This window comes from Gopherus evgoodei, chromosome 2 (assembly GCF_007399415.2).
Source record: "Gopherus evgoodei ecotype Sinaloan lineage chromosome 2, rGopEvg1_v1.p, whole genome shotgun sequence".
In the NCBI taxonomy this organism is placed as follows: domain Eukaryota; kingdom Metazoa; phylum Chordata; order Testudines; family Testudinidae; genus Gopherus; species Gopherus evgoodei.
Window position 1 is genome coordinate 268,484,541 of NC_044323.1, and position 22,389 is coordinate 268,506,929.

The 22,389-nt window shown below is 42.9% G+C and overlaps 1 protein-coding gene across 5 annotated transcripts in view; it reads right to left on the minus strand.

Annotated features, from left to right (window-relative positions):
* CSMD3 (CUB and Sushi multiple domains 3) overlaps window positions 1-22,389 on the minus strand; it is a 1,232,975-nt gene that overhangs the window by 774,650 nt on the left and 435,936 nt on the right. For 3 of the 5 annotated variants that reach the window (XM_030553722.1, XM_030553725.1, XM_030553726.1), the window contains 2 exons: window positions 18,322-18,399; window positions 12,798-12,885 (listed from right to left, as the gene is read on the minus strand). In XM_030553722.1, the coding sequence (XP_030409582.1) occupies window positions 12,798-12,885; window positions 18,322-18,399 (166 nt within the window). The remainder of the gene's footprint in view (window positions 1-12,797; window positions 12,886-18,321; window positions 18,400-22,389) is intronic. The other 2 variants (XM_030553724.1, XM_030553727.1) reach the window with 1 other exon arrangement.

A 22,389-nucleotide genomic window follows, 5' to 3' on the forward strand; every position in this document is an offset into this window, starting at 1 on the left:
AGTTGGAACGTGAGCCAAGTCATAACAGGCACGGATGCAAGACATCACCCAAGATGAAATTCGCTGCAAGGAGACCAGAAGGCCCTTCATCCGGTCTGCCACTGCTACGAAGAGTTGAGGTGTCTTTTGAAAAGGCTTTGTTATTTTGATGTAAAAAGCGAGAGCCCTACGAACATTCAGGGAATACAACTGTTGCTCCTGGCATGAGGAATGTGGTTTCAGGAAGAAGACCGGGAGGAAGATGTCCTGATTGACCTGGAAGGCAGATACCACCTTAGGGAGGAAGGAGGGGTGGGGTCGCACCTGTACCTTGTCCTTATGAAAAACTGTATATGGGGGGTCCGCTGTGAAGGCCTGAAGCTCGGACACTCGCCTTGCCAATGTAATGGCGACGAGGAAGGCTGTCTTCCAGGAGAGGCACAGCAGTGAGCAGGTGGCTAGCGGCTCAAAGGGGGCACCCATGAGCCTGGATATAACCAGATGGAGGTCCCACGTCGGGGACAGACGTCGAACCTGCGGGTACAAGAGCTCCAGGCCCTGGAGGAACCTGGAAACCATGGGGTCCGAAAAGATAGAGCGCCCGCTCTCCCCTGGATGGAAGGTGGAGATGGCCGCCAGGTGCATCTTTATGGACGAGACCTTTAGGCCGTGCTGTTTTAGGGACCAGAGATATTCCAGGACAGTAGGAACTGGTGCCTGTGTGGGGACAGTATTATGCTGAGCGCACCAGTAGGAGAAACGCTTCCACTTGGCCAGGTATGTCGACCTAGTGGAAGGCTTCCTACTACCCAGGAGCACCTGCTGGACCAAGGTGGAGCAATATAACTCGGACTGGCTTAACCATGCAGCATCCATGCTGTGGGTGAAGAGACTGCAGGTCTGGGTGGTGAAGTCTGCCGTGGTCTTGTGTAATGAGATCCATCCAGAGGGGTAGGGGAATTGGATCGGTCACCGATAGGTTGAACAATGTGATGTACCAGTGTTGTCTCAGCCACGCTGGAGTGATCAGAATCAGATGGGCCTTGTCTCTGCAGACCTTGAGTAGGACAAGCGGGAATGGTGGAAAGGCGTAGAGGAGATGGTATTTCCACAGTATCAGGAATGCGTCTGAGAGTGACCCCAGGGAGCATCCCTGGAAGGAGCAGAATATGTGGTATTTCCGATTCTTGCGAGAGGTGAAGAGGTCTATGTGGGGAAAGCCCCACTTTGGGAAACAGAATGGATGATGTCCGGATGAATCAACCACTCATGAGTCAGGAAGGATCTGCTGAGTTGATCCGCCAGGGTGTTCTGAGCCCCCGGGAGAAAGGACGCTAACAGATCGATGGAATGGGCTATACAAAACTCCCAGAGGTGAATGGCTTCCTGACAAAGGAGGGAGGATCGTGCTCCACCCTGATTGTTTATGTAAAACATGACCGTTGTGTTGTCCATGAACACTGTAACACAACGGCCCTGGAGATGCTCTTGAAACACCAGGCACGCTAGACAAACCGTCCTCAGCTCTCGAACATTAATGTGCAAGATCAGTTCTTGTGCCAACCAGAGGCCTTGTGTACGGAGACCCTTGAGGTGGGCACCTCAACCCATAGATGATGTGTCCATGGTCAGGGCCATCAAAGGTTGCAATGGGTGGAATGGCATCCCTGTACAGACCAGGGTGGGAGTCAGCCACCAGGCCAAGGAGCCTAAGATGTCCTGGGGAACAGTGAGGATTATGTCCAGGCTGTCGCGGCCTGGCCGGTATACTGAGGGGAGCCAAGTTTGAAGTGGATGGAGGCGTAATCTGGTGTGTTTGGTCACAAAAGTGCAGGTGGCCATGTGACCTAGGAGAGCGAGACAAGTGCAAGCCGACACGGTAGGGAAGTTGTGAAGGCCTTGAATTATTGCTGCCATCACCTAAACCAGGACTGTGATAGGCAGGCTCTGGCGAGACTGGAGTCCAGGTCACTCCAATGAAGTCTATTCTCTGTGTGGGTACCAGAGTGGACTTCTCAGTGTTGATCATCAGGCCTATTTGTCTGAAGAGATCTTTGACGATACCCACATGATGCCGCACTTGCAGCTCCGAGGTCCCTCAAACAAGCCAATTGTCGAGGTATGGGAAGACGTGTACTTGACGACGATGGAGGGAGGCTGCGATGAAGGCCATACATTTCGTAAAAACTCGTGGGGACAAAGAGAGGCTGAATGGAAGGACCGTGAATTGAAAGTGCTGCTAGTTGACCACAAAGCGAAGGTACCATCTGTGTGGTGAGTAAATCGCGATGTGGAAATATGTGTCCTTCATATCGAGGGCGGCGTACCAGTCCCCCGGGTCCAAGGACGGGACAATGGTCCCCAGGGATACCATGCAGAACTTCAACTTTATCATGAATTTGCTGAGTCCTCGCAGGTCTAGGATCGGTCTTAGACCTCCCTTTGCTTTGGTGATTAGGAAGTAGTGGGAATAAAATCCCTTGCCCCTCATGTCTTTTGGTACCTCCTCTACAGCTCTGATAGTTAGGAGCATCTGAACCTCTTGTAAGAGGAACTGCTAGTGAGAGGGGTCCCTGAAGAGGGACGAGGAGGAAGAGTGAGAAGGAGGGGGGAAAAAAAACTGAAGGTGGTATCCCAATTCCACCGTGCGCAGAACTGAACAATCTGAGGTCAATTGGGACCACGCAAGGAGGAAAAAAGGAGAGGCTGTTGTGGAAGGGTGGAGAAGGATTCGGGAAAGAGGCTGGTGCGCCGTCCTCGGGCGCCCCTTCAAAAGTTTTGTTTGGGCCCTGCCGGTGGTTTAGCCCTGATTCTGACCTCCTTGGGAACCAGACTCCCACCTGCGATTACCCCGGCCATGTCTTCTCCCAAAGTTCTGTCGTGGCCTGAGGGGGGGTAGTTACGCTGAGGCTGGGGGGGGGAAGGGTCTGCGCCGGGTCACTGGGGTATGCATCCCCTGGGAGCGCATAATTATCCTATTGTTCTTTAGGCTTTGAAGCCTAGGGTCAGTTTTCTCAGAAAATAGCCCCTGGCCTTCAAAGGGCAAGTCCTGTATAGTCTGCTGCAGCTCAGGTGGAAGGCCTGATACCTGAAGTCAGGAGATGCGTCTCATCGCCACTCCTGAAGCCAGAGTTCTGGCTGCAGAATCCGCTGCATCCAAAGATGATTGGAGGGAGGTTCTCGCTACCTTCTTCCCCTCTTCCAGAAGGGTTGCAAATTCTTGGCAGGAATCCTGGGGAATAAGCTCTGTGAACTTCCCCATGGAGGTCCATGTTTTGTAGTTATACTGGCTTAGGAGGGCTTGCTGGTTTGCCACCCTAAGCTGGAGGCCCCCAGCAGAGTAAATTTTGCTACCAATCAAGTCCAGGTGCCTAGCCTCCTTGGACTTGTTGGCCATGATGTTCCCTCTTGTTCACGGATTGCACCACCAGGGAGCAAGGATGGGAGTGCACATACAGGTATTTGTACCCCTTTGAAGGCACCAGGTACTTCCTCTCTACCCCTCTGGCCGTGGGAGGAATAGAGGCTGGAGATTGCCAGATTGTATTCACATTGGCTTGGATAGTGCGAATAAATAGCATGGCCACTCTGGTAGGGATGTCTGCAGATAAAATGTCTACCACTGGGTCCTCTATCTCAGGGACCTCCTCCACCTGTAAATTCATATTCTGTGCCATCTGTCTCAGAAGGTCTTGATGAGCTCTCAGGTCAATTGGGGGAGGGCCAGAGGAGGATGTGTCTGCCACTGTCTCATCGGGTGAGGAGAAGGAGGAGAAAAGGCCAGGGACAAGAGGGTCCTGCGGGGGCTCCTGCTGGTGAGGGTCTTGAAGACCGGCGTCAGGCACAGGTGGGGCGTGGGTGTCCGCCGGAGGCACAGCAGCATCATCCATGACCATGGAGGGGGTCGGCTTACGGTTGTCTCTGGTATGTGGTGTTCTGAGGGGGCTGACTATGGTGCAGTTGAGAGAACACCTTGGGCCTGATGGTATGCCCAAAGTGTCCAGAAGGACCACTGAGGGGGACCCTGTTCATGACCTTGACTCTCTGCAAAGGTGTGGCTGGCTGTCTCCGAGTCACGACCCTGAACGTAATATCTGCTACTGGCCTGAGACGACACTGAAGTGTGTCTCGAAGGCCAAGGAGGGGCTGAGAATCCTTGAGTGGGTGCTGTGTCCCGAGCTGACAGGTCATGGGATGGCACCGGGGAGTGGTACTGGGACCTCTGTCGGTACCATGATTGGGACCGGGACCTAAAACCGTAGCGGATCTGGATCTCGATCTCCTTCGCCGAGAATGGCTGAGAGAGGAGCGGTGCCAGAACCGGTGCCGGGACCTGGATCGGTACCAGGTATACCGTGCAGGTGAACAGGAGGCTGAGTGGTGCCGCGAGTGCGACCGGTACCGCGACGGAGAGCGGTGCTGGGACTGCGAGCGGTGCCGGGACCGGGATCAGTGGTGAGACCATAATCGTCGGTGGGACCAAGAGCTGGATCGGTGCCTCTCAGCGACTCCCATGGAGGGCGGCCTCATCAAGGCAGGCTTGCCTATGGATTGTATGACCCGCACCAGTGGTGCTGGGGGTTGAGGCAGTCCGGGCTTCGTCAGCGCAATAAGTTCACGCGTGATGTAGAAAGTCTCCAGAGCGGATGGGAAACTGAGCTCAACCACGGTGTGCACTGGGGAGCTTTGGGGCGCCGGACTCAACGGCCCTTGCGGGACCGGAATTGATGGTGCCGTGACCAGCGGTGCCGCAGTGGATAACTTAGTCGAGCGATCCGACTTGGGCAGGTGCTCCGACTGAGGTACGGATGGTGCCAAGGCAGCAGGAGTCTTGTGCTGTTTCCTGGGCCGTGGAGATAAGGAGCGGTGCTGTGATGTCATCGGTGCCGGAGAGGGCCGTTGCCAGGGGTCTTTCGCGGTACTGGAGCGCTCTGAAGCCGAAGGAGCACTTCGGACTGATGAAGTTTGTTCAGCGCTCGGTACCGAGGGCGCTGGACTAAGTGCCGCTTCCATGAGGAGCTGCTTCAAACAAAAGTCCTGCTCCTTCTTTGTCCTAGGCTTAAAGGCCTTACAAATGCGCACTTATCAGGGAGGTGGGATTCCCCGAGGCACTTAAGGCAGGAGTCGTGGGGATCCCCCATTGGCATCGGCTTTTGGCACGCCAAGCACGGTTTGAAACCCGGTGACCTAGGCATGAGCCCCGGCACCGGGGTGGAGAAAAGGGGATAAGCCCTGATCTCCCAACAACTATATACGCTAACTATACACAAACGACTAAAGACTAACTATAACTGTAAACTACTGAACTATCAACAACTAACTACAGAGAAACTATGAGGAAGGCTAGGGAAGTGGAGATAAGCTAAACCATGCTCCACAGTTTCAATGACAGTCACAGGCTGCCGATGGGCTGGCAGGGGTATATGTCCGGCGCCATAATTGTGCAACTCCAGGGGGTGACCCAGCCAACCCACCGAGTGTTGCTAGGGTAAAAATCTTCCTACTATCGTGCATGCAGCACATGCACACCTAATTGGAATTGATATGAGCAAGCACTCGAAGAAGAATGAAACATTCTATATGTCAGAATTTGCACAGGATTCACAGGACTTAAGAAGTGTAGGGTTTAAAATATGGCCTGAGAAGTCCTAAAATGCATCCCTGACCTGCATTTCTCTGTAACTTTTTCTGCAAAGGGAAAACAAAGTCTGAATTTCTAGGAAACACAATGAACTTCCCTATCCATAAAGAAAGGTGCAAGTAAATATGGTTGGGTGCATTTCTTGTTGATTTTCTGAGTTGGTATCAGTGTCAACTTCCTTTTGTTCAAAATGAGATAAGGATGATCAAGGACACATAATGTGAACTGAACATGAAAGAGGACACATTCTCTGGACTTGACTTTCTCCAAACTATTGTCAAGGTACAAGAAAATATAAATTCCTCTCTGAAGTATGCTATCACTACAGCCATGCATTTGGTAAAAATGTGAGGCACTTAAGACAGATCAAAGAGAAGCATAGTGTTTGTTACCAATAGTGGTGACCGGACACTACAAACCTCAGAAACCTCCTGTGGCTTAGAATAATTGTCACATGGAAATAAGCATCCTGAAGGTCCAGGGCAGCAAACCAGTCAATGATTTAACATTGGAAGGATCGATGCTAAGTCACCATACAGAGCCTCTTATATGTGATGAATTTGTTGAGGCCACGTAAATTGAAGATAGATCTCTCTCAGCTCCCAGCACACATGAAATCTGGACCTGTGGAAGGAGCAGTAGCTCATAAGAGGGGCCTCTGAAGAGGAATGGGATGGGAAGGAGGGATCCACAGGAATTGAAGGCATACCCGACCTCAGGGTGCTTAGGACCCATTTGCCCATGGGTAGTGCGTGCCAAGCACCAAAAAAGTGACACAGCCTGTCCCCAAACTGGGGAAATAGAGGCATGGAGGTCATAGCTGGAATGATGTCCTGGACCAGAAAGTCAAAATAGCTGCCTGCTCAGTGTTGATGGAGGACAAGCTGTTTGGCTAAAGTTAGACCCCCAAGGCTCTCCTCCTCTGTGATCTATGTCCTTTCCTGGATAAATCCTGCTGTCTAGTAGGGAAGGACGACTTGCTGAAAATACTCTGTGAGCAATATTGCTTCTATTGCAGATGCCCCCCATAATGGCATCTCCTTGTGGCTGGGGTATAAATTCACAATGAACATAAAGCAGCTTTGATTTTTGTTGTTGGACAAAAATGATAAGACCTATCACCAAAAGGTACATCATCTAAGCTTGGATGAAATCTGCAGCTATAGTGGAATTTTGCAATTGTGAAGATGTTCTCATGGCCACAGCTAATGCCAGAATACTGGATGAAGCATCTGCCATGTCTAGAGGCATCTACAACAAAGTTTTGGCCACTAGTTGGCCATCCACAATGAATACATTAAACTCCTCTCTGGAGGCTTCTGTCAACTTATCTGTGAACTTGGACACAGCACCCAAATTAAGCAAGTCATATATTGATAAGAGTACATGATGGTTTGCAATGCACATCTGTAACGATGAAATTGTGTAAACCTTTCTCCCCATCAAGTCCAGCCTATTAAACTCTTTGTCCTTGGAGATAGACTTATACCCTCCCTTCTGAGATTGGTCATTCACCACTTACCACTACAAATCTGTTGAAGTCTCAGAGAATTGACTATAGGTGAGAAATTGCTTGAGACCAAGCGTGTAATCTCTTAAAATTTAGACACTATATAACGTGTTGCTGTTGTTGTTTTTTTGTTTGTTTGTTTTGCAGTGATATGAATAGAATTCATTTCTTACCAGTACACTGCATGCATGGGAAGGACACAAAGAGGGAGCACTAGCAAAATGCGGGGGCAATGACCTCCCCACGAGACCACTTGCAGAACTCCTCCTCACCCCACCCCCAGCCCAGGACCCCCATGCTCTCCCTATCCCCTTCCCATGATCTATCCCACATTGCCTGGGAGGGGGCTCTGTCCTCTTCCCACTGTGCTAGAGACTTCTGATTCATAGGGCTCTCCAGAATTGCAGCGGTGAAAGAAGCAGAACGTGGGGCTGCTCGGTGACCCCATGATGGCAGCTCCTCCTGCTTGGCTGTACCACCCTCAGCCCTGCCTCCAGACCTTTCATGCAGCTGCGTCTTCTGATTCCAGTCTGGGGTCTGTACAGCAGCCCCATTGGTGGACAGGGCTGGGGTCAGGGCGGTACAACCGCACCGGAGGAACTGCCAGCATGGGGCCACCCGCTGACTCTACATTCTGCCCTTCCTATGTCTTTCAGGTACAGAGTACTGGCTATAAATATCTTACTGGTACAGGGGACCGGACTGGATCGCCATACTTGCACCACTGTGTTTGTTCATACCAGTCTTTTTTTTCTCTTGCTTAGTATCACTTAAATGTCTGTTTTTTATAAATAAACTTAGTCTTATTTTACCACATAACCATCTCAGTGCTGTGTATTAAAGTGAAGTGTGAGTTTTTAACTAACCTAACAGGCTGGTGTATATGCTGTCCTTATGGAGGCAGCAAACTTAATTTCTGAAGTGTCACAGTGAGAGAATCTGGACATTGTACAGAGACTCCATCCCAGACAGGGCAAGGAAATGATCAGCCTCATCTGAGATCCAATACGAGGATAGCATCAGTATTGTGGATGAATGCCTTGGATACTGGAGGCATCATACTTGCAACTGGTACTAGAACAAATGACAGTGCCAGAGACAAAGTCAGTACCAAGCCTGATCATGAGGTCTGTAGCCCAGACATTTTTGTAGTCAAAGATAGTGTTTGCACCAAATAGCTCATCAGTACTGAAAAAGACATAGAGTGCAGAGTTGCAGCCAGAGTTCACTTGGTCAGTGTGGAATACAGTGCCAAAGCCATGCAATCCAACTAGACAGTGCCATGGGCACAACAGGAGAAGATGAGGAAGAAGCCATAGTCACAGAAAGCACCTGAACTGCTGAGGAATCTGTAACAAAAAGGCAGAGCTGGTCTGATGCCACCAGGTATGCCAATGGTGTGGAAACTGTCAGTATTGACACAAAAGTCATGGGTGCTGGACTCAACAGATGTCCCAAGGCCAATACCAGAGTTAATGACACAGTATACATCCAATGTCAGCATGGTATCCGGCAGGAGTTGTTAGATGGCCAAGTTCCAGCCTACTAACCAATCAACAATCCTCTTAGAAGATGATGCTGAAGCTCCCTGATCTCTAGAGGTCTTGGCAGAATAACCAGAGAGTCTGGAGTGTGAAGTGTGCATGCATTGAATGTGGGGAAGTGTTGGTTGAGGGCAGCCTCTGGAGGCAGGGTCTGGACTGATCTGGTGTGGGAAGAATGAAGTATCTAGACAGGACAGCATGTTGAGCTGCAAGTCAGAGAGAGGAGCTGGGAGGTAATGCAGGTATCAATGACAAGTTTTGAATAGGATTTCCTCTCCACTTATTCTGTGTTTAAAATGCTGTCTAAACTCCATGAAGACAATGAAGATGAAGGTCTTCTAATCTGTGCCCCTTCCTTGATTATTCCTTGCAGTATATTTTCTAGTACTTTGGCCAATGCAAGTTTCAATTCTCCAAACAATGGGGCTTCCACCATTGCCTATGTGAAACTGCTCTACATTCTAATAGATCTCAGATAGGATGTTTGATATTTTCATCTAAATTACTTGCTCTAAATTTTATCCCACTGCTCCTAGTTATAACCTCCTTTCCATCCCACACCTGTCCTTTCCTACTTAAACTATAAATTACTTTCAAAAATAGTGTTTATACCACTAGAGACACAAACTTCAATATCAGATGGCAGTAGATATACATGCACAAGATAATGCCAATATTATAGTTATTTTAAGTAGAACTCTATAGCCACAGTAAAATATGGCACTTGGCAGATCAGCCACAAATGCTGAGCACTGTAGATCACAGGCTCTCAAACCTGGCTGATTAGGTGTAATTCTAAGTGGTATTCTGGGACTACGTTCTATCTATTTTGTATAATGAACATGTGCAAACATAGTGCCTCCAGAAAGCATATGTATACATACTGCAGGCTACATACTGCAGGCTACCATGACAAATGAAAATCATCTAAGTACATGAGACATATCAGAAAAAGAAAATCAACTAGTTCTTAGCATTACAATTACTACAGCTGAATCTCTGAAAGTTACATTGGTAACTGTCTGTACAGCTATTGATAACATTAAAAAATGCAGTCTTCTCACAAGAGAGATTTTCTTCTTTTTTCTGTCCTTTAAATTGCAAGCATAAAAATAAACTTTCAAAACTACCCACAGATTAACTTTCTCATCTTTATCCCCATAGCCATCTTATATATAACTCAATTCTTATTTCCACTGCTTCTATGCTTGTGTAATTTTTTTTTGTCTGGGAATCAAGCTTTTCTGGTGGCTTGAGTCTCTCCGTGTTGCTTGACTGATCTATTTCTAGCTGCTGCTTTGTTTTCCTTTCACTCATACTCTCTTCCTCACTGTGCATCTCTGTAGGCTGACTACTGCCACCGTATTTCCTGAACCTTGTCTTGGGAGAGGACTCCATGTTTCTAAAATTAAACTGGCTCCTTATTAACAGAACTATTTACAGAGTTTCTATGCTTGCAGCTAGCATTCCAGCCATGTGCAAAGAGACTGACTTTCTGAAAACTCCTCAAAACTCTTCCTTCCTGAAACCTGTGCTTCTCTCTCCAAGCTCTGTAGCAACCTGCATAGCAATTTGCAAGGCGTAGAGCAGTGAAAGGTGGGAAGGACAGGCACACTGGCTGCCTATCCCACCGCCATGCTCCAATCACTAGAAGCACCCAACACAATCATTGCATGCAGCCCAACATCCAGACTTCAAGGGGCCTTATTGACAGAGATAGTTGGTGGGGAATCAGTTGAAGATGCCTGGGTCAGCTGTTTTGATGACTTGGAGTAGCTATGGGTAATCTGGTGGAGCTGGTTAGGGAATGAGGAAGGCTAGTTCCTCACCTTACACTGCTGTTGGTTCAATTACCTATCACCACCGCCTTCTCCTCCTCCTTTACCCGGCTGTTCCTTCCTGGTGGTATCCATCAGGAAGAGTGGTGTGACAAGAGGAGGAGAGTCCGCTTAACTGTCTGCTCATCAGGTGCCACAGCAGACCAGTGGTAGGATGAGCAACTGCAGGCATATGCCTACTGCTTGCCCATAGGTTAGCTGATTACGTGATAATTCTGCTGTGATGCAGGGCAGGCAGACAGGGGCCTGCAGGGAGAACGATCCCATGAGATGCATGGATTAATGAAATAAATTGACTAGCCTGTTTTTCGTTTCTCAGCTCTGGAGGGAAAGGTAGAATTAATTAAGAGTGAACTTGTTTTTAAAATCCCTTCCTATTCAAGAATCTCAGATATCACTTGTTACACCAGGAAGGATTTTTCCCCAAATATTATTTTTAACTAGACTTGACTGCTTCCCTGTGTCCCCAGTGTGCATATACAAGTCCGTGGCTTCAGCCTACCACCTCTTTGAAGAACAAATGCTGCCTTGGCACTGCACCAGACTCATCAGTTGAATATCTGTATCCCAGGGAATAAAGAGAGTGAGCTCTGCCTGCCTCCATTGTCACCACAGTTCATGTAACAATCTGCATTGCTTGCAATCTGCCATTACCTTCCTCTGTTAATTACATTTTCAAAAGGGCTGAATATTGCCACAGTCTCCCCATAGCAGACCCAGTGTACTCAAGGGGTTCAGGAGAGCCTGCTCACCTGCTTCTGACATCTGGCTTGATTTTACCTGCTAATTCACTATAGCTGCACTACTTATTATGAAGTATTACTATTATTAACGATGACTTAAGTATCAACAATGTGCTTGGTCTTATGAAACACAGGAAATAGAGCTGGTTCCTGCTCTAATGGGTTTATAATTTGAAAAAATTGCAGAGAAGACAGAACACTATGGGACTCGCAGAAATGGGAGTTGCAAATATGTTGGTTTGCTTGGATTTTATATTTTTATTTTGACTGTTAGCTTACTTCCAATGATGAGCTGTAGAGACTTATCGTGAAGTCTGTGAGCCCCCTGTAAAAGAGATGGCCTTTGGGGTGTCTCTCTTTTTCTTAAAGAAAACTAAAGGTGAGATTTTAAAAAAAGTATCTAATTGAATTAAGCACTTAAATCCTATTGAATTTAAATCAGACTTTGGCATCTAACTCACTTAGGCACTTTTGAAAATCTCACCCTAAATCTCTAGTACCCCCTCCCTCTTATTTTCCCTCAAAAGTGCACCAGTTTTCATTTTTTCAAGGCTAACACCGATTTTTGTTAATTGTCAAGACTGAAAGGAGTATGCACCTCAGCTCCAGTGCTGTAGCAGGCAGCTATGACAGCGTAAAGGAATATGCAAACAGTTTTTAAATAAAACAAGTTAGTAAAGTTTCATGTGTGCCCCAAATCCTCTCACTAGCCCTCCATAAGATGCTTAGATTGCTCTAGTGCATATTGGTGTGATAATTAAGGAGAGAAAATTAATTATATATCAGGGAGGGAGAGAGACAGGAAAAAAATGTTTCACAACAACCCCAAAAACATTACATCCTGTTTCAGTTATTAAAATTATCAGCTAATCGCCATTATTGCCAGGACTGCAACAGCAGCTCACAGGGGGATTTCCTTCTTGTAGGTGCACATGGGGACGTGTACCGGTAGGCTGGAGAAACTCTAACACTGACAACTGCTCTAGACTGCAAGAGATGAAGCAAGCTGCTTCTACACTGATTTGAGACAGCTATCACCACTGCAGCCTGCCTCTTGCCTCACCAGTGCATGCCTGCCTAGTCCTGACCCTGCCTGATGACCATTAAAATGGTACTTTGAATGAGCCTGAAATTTGTCAGCTAGTGGAAACCACTTTGACTAGCCTGAAGATATCTGTTTTCCTCCCTCTTCCCTCAAACTAATCTTAAGTGTCCCACAAAAGCCTCAATTTCTACATATAACCCCTATATTTGTAGGAGTAAGGTAGCTGAGTATTTAAGAAAGAACTATTTTAAATAACCTTCCTCAATTAAAGTCCTTGGAAATCCCCAGCTATTTGTACCATTTCCCAGTATACTACAGAGAGCTTTACCCTTAATACCAAAATATAAATAGTGGACTATATTTTGCCATCTAATTTTAAATAGAATTCACCAAAGATTGGCCAGTGGTCTTGGTATACTTTTAAAAATATATATTTTAATGTTTCTCAACAATGTATGTATTATAGAAATAATACAATGGTAAGGTTAATGTGTTACCTAAAATCTGAGCCTAGTCGTTTTCCATTTTCTGGTTCTCCAGGATCTGGACACAAATTGGATGCCTGTTTAATACCTCCTTCATTTACTGAAAAAGAAAAGAAAAACAACACACTTTTAGGAAACCAAGAAATATGATGTTTTGGACAATTAATACTTTGAAAAACTCACTTTAGCTACAATGTTGCTTCTTCAAAAACACCAGTTATTAGATTTTGGGGTAGATCACAATCTCCAGTTTCAATACATTTATTTTCTTTCAGTGATAAGTGCATTTTTAAAGTACGTTTTATATTTCTATACCGCAAATTCTAGAAGTCTTATGATAATAGAAAAAAGTACCAAATAGCTCTGTTTATTTGCTCATCATCTTATTGAATCCATATACATGTTACTTTTATTTCTTTACAAAAAGAAATATTTAAAGTTAATGAACTCTTCATTAACATTTACTGTAACTTGTGGGAAATTTTCCTCTGCTCTTGCCTTCTCTCCTAGTGTCTGTCCTGCTTGCCTTGTGTCGATGACAAAACCAGTGGAGTTGGTTCAGATAGGCCTTAATTAGTGGTGTGAATCCAAATATCTCAGAATTTGGAGACATGGGGGAAGCTTCAAGATCTGAACCAGCTTTGACTTTCACAAATTTCTTAAACTGAACCAAACCAAACCCTCAGAGCTGGATATTACCAAACCCGAGGGTTTGAAAACTTTATGTGGATTTTAACTTTTTAGCTTGGATTCATCTCTTCTTATTAGAAAAAGATTACGAACTGATCCGGTGCCTTTTACACACACAACCTTTTACTTTAGTGGAAGCTATGCATATATGAAGAGTCTAGTATTGATACCCAAATTAGTGTATTTTTAAAATAGTTTGCACTGTCTAGTTTTGTCATATTTTACACACCGTGTTTGTTCTACTATAAAAAAAAAGAAACATTTATAGTTTGCAAAAGTTCCAATTACAAAAAATACTTCTAGGCCAGTTTACTTCTGTTTGTCCTAGTTGTATACTGAATTAAGAGTTGATGATCATGAAATAAATCCATATCACAGGCGGCTGGTCAGCTGCTACCTGAGGAATGTTTAGGCTTAAGATGAAACTGTTTTTAATGTTTTCAAAACTAAGTGATGTGAAGCTAATGCATTTATGTTAAGAGGAAAAGATATTTAACCTGCCTTTATTTCTGACGAGTTAAGTCAATGGGCTTTGGCATAGCAGGGTGACAGCTTTCAACATAACAAAATAAAACTCATTTGGGAGAAAGGGCTTGTATATAATTAGCTAATCAGAAATGATTTATTCACACAATTTTTAGAAATTGATTTTATGAGAGAGAGAGAGAGAAAGAAAACACTTGTTTCTAATTAATTACATGTCTAAACTGTCAGAGTCCACCTCTGCAGGAATAACAGTTTGACACAGGCTGACACTAAGGCACCCTGAAATGGGGTACTCCCCACCTATTTTTTTTCCAAGGCACCATGTGAGGAATTCCCATAGCAGTGTTTGAAGGACTCTCCCTTGCCTTGAACATGGGGTACTTATACTCACAAAAGGTGGTAAAATTAACTCAGTAGTGATGAGTGAGATCAGGACCATACAACAAAGGTGAAAGGATGGGGAGCAAATGATCATTATTTACTTTTTCTTCAGTAGTTGGGACCCTTTTCAATCAATGGACCCTCACTTTAGCCTTTGCTGGCTGTGGCCATACTATTCAGTCTCTCTGTCCTGAAAGATCTACAGCATGGATGGTCTGATATTGGCAGCAAGCAAGGGTAAGTGCCTGTTCATCCACATTGGAATACACAGGGCTAGCTGGATTTCCACGTTTGTGACTGGAAAGGAGTTTTCCATTAGCAGCACATTAGCTGAAGAGTCAGAAGGTTTTTTTCCACTTTACTCTGAGAAACTTAATGAGGTTCGTGGGTAGATTGGAAGTGTGTCACCCAGAGAAAGCAAATTTCTTGCTACCATTGAAAGATCCATGTGTTTGGCAGTTATGGTTCTGTCATCGATTAGAGTCCATATGGACAGTCCAGGAAGAACTTGTTATTTAGAACTTTAGATGGGAATCCATGTTGGAGTACTTTGTGTGTCTTGTATGGTCCCAAAGTCCAAGGCACAGCCTGGGAATTAAAGAGGCAGTTAGTGGTTAGTCCACATAGAATGGAACATTACCACTGTGCACAGGAAGAGAAATTCTTAGGTGACACTGACTCTCTACTTAGGAGGAATTCTAAAATGAGATTATGTTTATTGGTGGAGTAGGAGTGGCCTTCAGTTAAGATTTTGTGTGGTTAAAAAGTTTATTAAAATTGTGGCCAGAAGCTTTTATTGGTGCTGGCCCCAGGCAATAGTACTCAGGAAATAACTGACATGACATCCCAGAATGTGATTGGATTATACAATATTTAGAGGACATTTAACATTATTGAACTATATGCATATGTAGATATAAGAATTTTTTACTATGATTAAATGAACAGGACAAAAATCCAGCTTTAAACAGGACTTCCTATTTTATTGTATTTCATCTTTCAGTATTTGAAATAGAATATTTTATTCTTGTACTCTACGAAATTCTCAAAAAATGATAATACTGTGGAAATGTATGTGAAAAGAGCAGTTTCTGCACTGATTTAACAGCATGAAAACAATTGGATTCTACACATTTCAGCTAAAATAACAAGACTGAGAAAGTGTATGCTGCTTTATGCCTAAACTGTTTCATTCTTAATGAAATACAATGAAATATAACTTAACATGATACGTGGGTATATTTTATATTCACAATTTTCTGAAAGACTATACTGAAGGAAAAATTATCAATCCAACAATTAAACACACACACACACACGCACACACACACACACACACACACACACACACACCCCATTTAGAACTTCAGAACAACAACAACAAAAATATGCTTCAATCCCATCCCTATTCATGTTCATCCCTAAACATGCTTGGTCAAACATGGATGGTCCACTGAGCCTGGAGCCTTTGTACAGTTGATGTAGAATGTGACCACACATAAAACTTGACTTTTTTTTTTAAAATAAAAATATAACTACTTTACAGTTTCCCACTTTTCCCATTATCCCATGCAGTCCTGTGACAACTGTTAATGGGTATTTTATTGTAAACAATGGCGTATCATGAGTGAGGCATTCTTTCATGGTCTGAGCATGGGACTGGGAGCTAGATATTGCTGAGCAGTAATTCAGACTCTCACACCAATCCCCTTATGACTTTGGGCTTAGTCTGACCATTTGTAGAGTGAGGATGATGCTTATATACATCACAAGAATATATATGATTAATGATGGCCTTGCTCATGCAAACACTCATGCACATGCTTAATGTCTGACATGAGGAATTCTAATGATTTCAGGTGCCTTAAGCTAAGCATTGAATGAGTGTTTTGCAGGTTCAGGAGTTGAAATTGCAAAATTCTTTGTAGGTGAAAAACACCATATACATGTTTTCTAGTTTGTTGTGTTTATGGTGTGTATTGAAGTAAGACAGAGAGAACAAACATGAAAACTGTCTCAGGACAGTAGTTTCCTGAGGCTTAGATAATCCAAGACATTAATTTAAGGTAGCCATTTATTGATACTATTATAAATAACAGATATATATATAATTTTCTCCGTTGAACCGTTAGACAGTAGAGGGGCAGTCATTCATTTTAAAAGACTGTGTTCTTTCATTGTTCTGCATACAGTGCTCCCACTGGGGTCCCATTGAGAATTCTCTCCAACAATCATTGGCACAATGTATTTTTATTGAAATATTGTCTTTTTATACATTTACAAAACAGCCTAAATGAACACAGAATTAAACAGAATGATAAAATTGAACATCTCTTCTAAAAACTTTGAATCTGTCTGACCAAGTTTTAAATCAACCAAAATGTTTATCAATTCTTTGTAGGGGCTAGCTGCTCATTTGTATTGTCCATCTCTGACTCCCCGCAAACCACAATACTGATACTTCAATTTTTATTTGGAATATCCACAAAATATCAGCTATGTAAAACTTGACTGATATAATGATTAGGCACTAAACACACTATTATAGCTTGAAGTTGCTAGCCACTAATGCATTAAAAGCTATATCTAGATATCTTAAAGTTGGTCATGAATAAATGTGATCAATATATGGCAAAGCTAATAAATTAGTGGAAATGGAATCAATATGGAAAATTTGTATTTGGTCTAATAAGAAAAAGGATTGTGATGATATAAATTTGTTATGTCAACCATTCTATTATCAATCTCTATTGTTTACATATATTTACATTTTACAGTTTTATATATTTTCAAATAGGCTTGTCTCTATTTTACTGTATTTCATGTCTTACAACCATCCTACTTTCCCATGAGCCAACGGTGTGAAAATAACATGGATTTTTTTTTAAAGCATCTTAACGCATTTTTGAGATACAAAAGAAAAAGTTTCCAGAGTTGTTTAGGTGATACTCTTTACAGATAAATTAAATCTAGCAATATTGTAAACTGCTATGATAAACTGAACTGAAGTGTGGCTTATTTTATTACTTTTACTTCCTAAAAGCTATAGGGACTTGCCACTTTATCTAAAAATGCATGACTCGCATGCTGACAATTTAAAACCTACAAGCTGAAATTCCATTGAAATACATTTTCTTTGGGAAAGTCATTGTCATGATAAATCCTGGAAACTGACCTCAAGACTGATATCTCAGGCAAATATTATCAGCACAAATATATCCTGCATAGGGAGCATGCAAAAGCACGCAAATTCAATAAGTCTTTTCCCCCCAACATGAATAATAATGAAATGTGGACACATGGTATGCATTTAGCCCATATTTATTTAACTAATTATTTAAATATTTTAAATGTGGTTCTACTCTGTAAAAATGGCATCTTCTTTCTCAACAGATCTTCTCCTTGATATATTCAGAGGCATATCTGCTTACTTTAGTTACTGAAATAAGTTCTTACAATGTTCAGTCTTGTTAGCCTTGCAGATTAAACACAACAAACATGAAGTGAGCTGGATTTTACTCCTCTTATGCATTATCAAGGGCTTGACACTGCAAGGTGCTGAGCACAGTTGACCTGTTTGCTAGGACGGTTTCCAAGTTCTAATCTGAGCTGAGCCATCTGAAGGCAAAGAGACTGTTGGAATGACACTGTAATATCATTTGAAGAAAATATGTCGTTGCACAGTTGTAACTGAGGGTGTACTCCAGGTTGAGTTTTGCAAGACTGGTAGTTAAGGGAAAGAGGGGATATTTTTATTTGCATACTCATCAGATTTGATCTGAAATCACTGAGACACAATAAACAGGCACCCATGATTTATAGAGCTTCCCTTAAAATTGACCATGCAGATTGTAGAAAGATATTTAAAGCAGTTATATTATTGGAAATATAAACATTTTTGAAAACACACACAAACAACATAGACAGCACAAACTTCACTCTTGCACTAGAAAAAAGTAACAAAAAGGAGTACACTCACAGATAGAAAACTTGTTGCTGTTGTCTTTCCCTGGAAACAATTTAAATCCTCTAGATTTAAAATCTATGGCCTTTTTCACTAGTTAAGAAAACAAACAAAAACATGTATCAGGTAACACAGTCTAAAAGATTTCATTTCAATTGATTATTCAATTTGTTATCATGGAAGTATACAAGTTAGAGTAACTGCTTTCTAATAAGCCAGCATTATTTACCCATAATGGAAAAAACAAAATAAAACAAAAAAAGCCTTTTACACAAAAGAAAAGTACTCAGATCAGATTGTGTATAAGGTACAGGAAATGAATAATATTTACATATGTTACTTTTTCCCCTCCAGTTTATGCACAGTGCCTCTAATGCAAAACCAGAATGAAAGCTAAAGATAATAGTTTCCATGCATCATCAGTGGTTTTGTAAAACTTTGCCACACAATTATGGAACCTGGTAAATTAATGACTGAATGAGTGCTTTGAAACAGGTATTTTCCTTACAGTTGGTACTAACATTTTTTTTTCCCCTCTGAAATTTTCAAGAACTCTGCAATGGTAACTACTAATAAATTGTATAAATGCACTGTGCTATTCTGGAGATGTCCTATAAATAAGGTGTAAATGTTTCACAAGGAGGGTAGTTAACCACTGGAATAATTTACCAAGGGTCGTCATGGATTCTCCATTACTGGGAACTTTTAAATCAAGACTGGATGTTTTTCTAAAAGATATTGACTAGGGATTATTTTGGGGAAGTTCTGGCCTCTGTTGTACAGTAGTATAGATGATTACAGAAGCACCTTCTGGCCTTGGAATCTATAAATTATCTGAAATTTCTGCACTAACAGTCTATTTGAGAATCTTTTTTTAAAATATGTGTTAATCACATTATACCTAAAAGCATATTCACATCCAAATCATAGCCCCAGTTGTGAAGTCAATAGGTATCCCATAGACCAGGGATCTGCAACCTTTGGCATGCGGCCTGTCAGGGAAATCGGCTGGCAGGTCGGGGTGGTTTGTTTACCTGCAGCATCCACAGGCTTGGCCGATCGCAGCTCCCACTGGTCGTGGTTTGCCATTCCAGGCCAATGGGGGCTGCAGGAACCAGCGGCGGCTAGCACATCCCTCAGCCCACGCCGCTTCCTGCAGCCTCCATTGGCCTGGAAGGGCGAACCGTGGCCAGTGGGAGCTGTGGTTGGCTGAACCTGCAGACACTGCAGGTAAACAAACCATCCCATCAGTAGGTTTCCCTGACGGGCCGTGTGCCAAAGGTTGCTGATCCCTGCCATAGACACAGAAAACTAATGGCAGGATGGAGTCCATATTACTACTCTCCCAACACATACGTACAACAGAACACAACCAAAACAATATGCATCACAATGTTGGTTGTTCTCATGTTAAATTTACTAAAGTGACAACTAAAAAATTCGCAATCTTATAATTCAAAAAACATGCCAAAATAGATCTTTAAACCTTGAATATTTTCGCAGGAATCCTTCTGCAACTCTAAAACAAATACAGATATTTGGAAAGATTTATTTGTGGATGTCCAAATAGCCTACATGTTGTTTAAAATAATAATAATAATAATAATAATAAAAAAGCAGCTCCACAACAGTTCCAACTACCTACTTGAAATTTCTGCCTCATTTGTGACCCTAACTGTAACATGGAAGGTCCAGCTTTATCTACGAAATACAAGTTCATTTTCTATGATAACACATGCTTAGGTCTTTCCTAAGTAGAAAATCTAAATTCTGGTTTTGATAGTTTTATGATGTACATACTAATCCAGTTGGGACTATAACACCAACAATGACATTGGTTTTAAAAATGGAAGCATACTACTTAGCTACACTGTTTTTTACGGAGTGCTTTGCACTTAAACTTAAAATATGCTCATCTATTCTAATTTTGGTTCTGCAATTGCCCCCTCTCTCTCAGAAACTTTGATTTTTTAGGTCTATTATGGCTGATGACTGACCTTCCTTTCTTTCTGAATTAGCTCTGGAAAAGCCCTTAGTTCTTCGGGCGGCATGGCTTTTTTGCTATACCCAATCAGTTCTGAGGGAGCATGGTTGTCTCCAAGCACATTTGAAGCAGATGTCAAATGAAAGAAGGAAAGAAAAACAAAATAGAAAAGTCAAAAGGAGGAAAGGAAAAAAAGAGGAGAGAATGAAAGCACAGGAGAGAATGATAGGTTTCAGAGCAGCAGCCGTGTTAGTCTGTATCCGCAAAAAGAACAGGAGTACTTGTGGCACTTTAGAGACTAACAGAAGGAGAGAATGGTTTCCTTTGAAATAGTCAGATGAATATGTGTGATATTTTCTCCAAGTAAACAGTGCACCCTGCTGCAAAAATGTGCTAACTAAACTAAACTAAACCAAGCCAAAAAGAAGGTTTATCTGGAGATTGAGTGCATTGTATCCAGGATATTTTCAACAGTGGATGCATCATAATTACAGTCGAAATGGCAGCAGGAGTTGTATGTTGTCTGCAGGGAACTATTGAAGATGAAGTCTGAACAAGGCAAAGATTAAAAATATATATCAGGGAAAGCTGAGCAAAGCAGATGAACAATGAGAGATATACGACAAAGGAACTTTTAAGCAACCATTACACTTATTTTACAAGAAGAAATAGTATCCAAAGGGATTCATAAATGTGACATGAACAAAAAAAAGTAACTGAATTACTTTAAAATAATCATACAAGAAAAGTGCAAGAATTTCAGAAGGAAAAGTATCCAAGGAACTTAAAAAAGTTGAAATGACAGTTTGGGAAGCCATCAAATACCTACAGACATTTATCACTCTATATTGGGGTAAGAAACTGTGCTTCTCTCTGTGTTTGGAAAGTGTCTAGAACACAAAGAGCTAAGCTGTAAAATTCGGTTTGACATGTTGATCTCATATACTGATTGTATTCCCCAGAAAGAGCAATAAAACAATGCACATGGAGTAAAATGGTTGCTGAGATGGTACTGTCGCTCCGCAATACCGTGATTTTTCTCAAAAATCTCTCAGATGGACAAACTCTTAGAATCACGTGGTGAAAAATTCATTGCAGCCTCCAAAACAAATGTCTATCCAAAGGGCTCTCTGCAAAGAATTCCAGGAAGAATGAAGATATGAACTTTATCGAGGGCCGGCTCCAGGATTTTTGCTGCCCGAAGCAGAAAAAACAAAACCACACCACGATCAGCTCTACCGCCACCGCTTCAGTCTTCTGCGGCAATTCGGCGGCCGGTCCTTCTCTCCAAGAGGGAGTGAGGGACCTGCCACTGAATTGCTGCTGAAGAGCCGGACATGCTGCCCCTCTCCATTGGCCGCCCCAAGCACCTGCTTGCTGGGCTGGTGCCTGGAGCTGGCCTTGACTTTATCCCAAACCAGTACAGGACTTCCAACTGGAATAGCAGTGTGGCCCCTCTACATCTAGTTCATGGGATTTCCAAGTCATAGTAACTGCATAAACATGGATCTAGAGACCTAACCATCACCTCTTTCTGGCCTTTTCCCAGAACTGCCCTCTTCGGAGCTGGCATGAAGCCCCCACATAATACATAAGAGCATGGATATCTTCCTGTATGGCCATTCTCACCATACATCCAGAAACAGTACAATGGGAGTATTCAACAACAATATAGGGCCTCACTTACTGCAATGAATTTCAAACTCAGGTTTTGGAGAAAATATACCCTTCTTTATTTCCTTGCAAATTATCAAACACAAGTGAGAAAGTAGCATTGCAAATGTTTGGGTCTTCTTTTCCCTTTCTTTAGCACCAGGACATAGTATCTGCTCTTTATGCAATAACTACATGGTTTGTCTCTGAGATTACATTTGAACAAAGGAAGGAGTGTTTTGGGGAGGAAAATGGGATAGAGTTTAATTCAAAATTTCAAATGCTTATTAGAGTTTCTTGCCTGCACTTTGTTCATTTTGACTTTGAAAGGGATTTTTTTTATTTTTACTTACAATAAGATTATTTTCCTGTGTGTCCCTAACAAGGGCAATCAAACTGTCAACCAGAAATTATAAAATGTATTGAGCTTGAACACACATTAAACT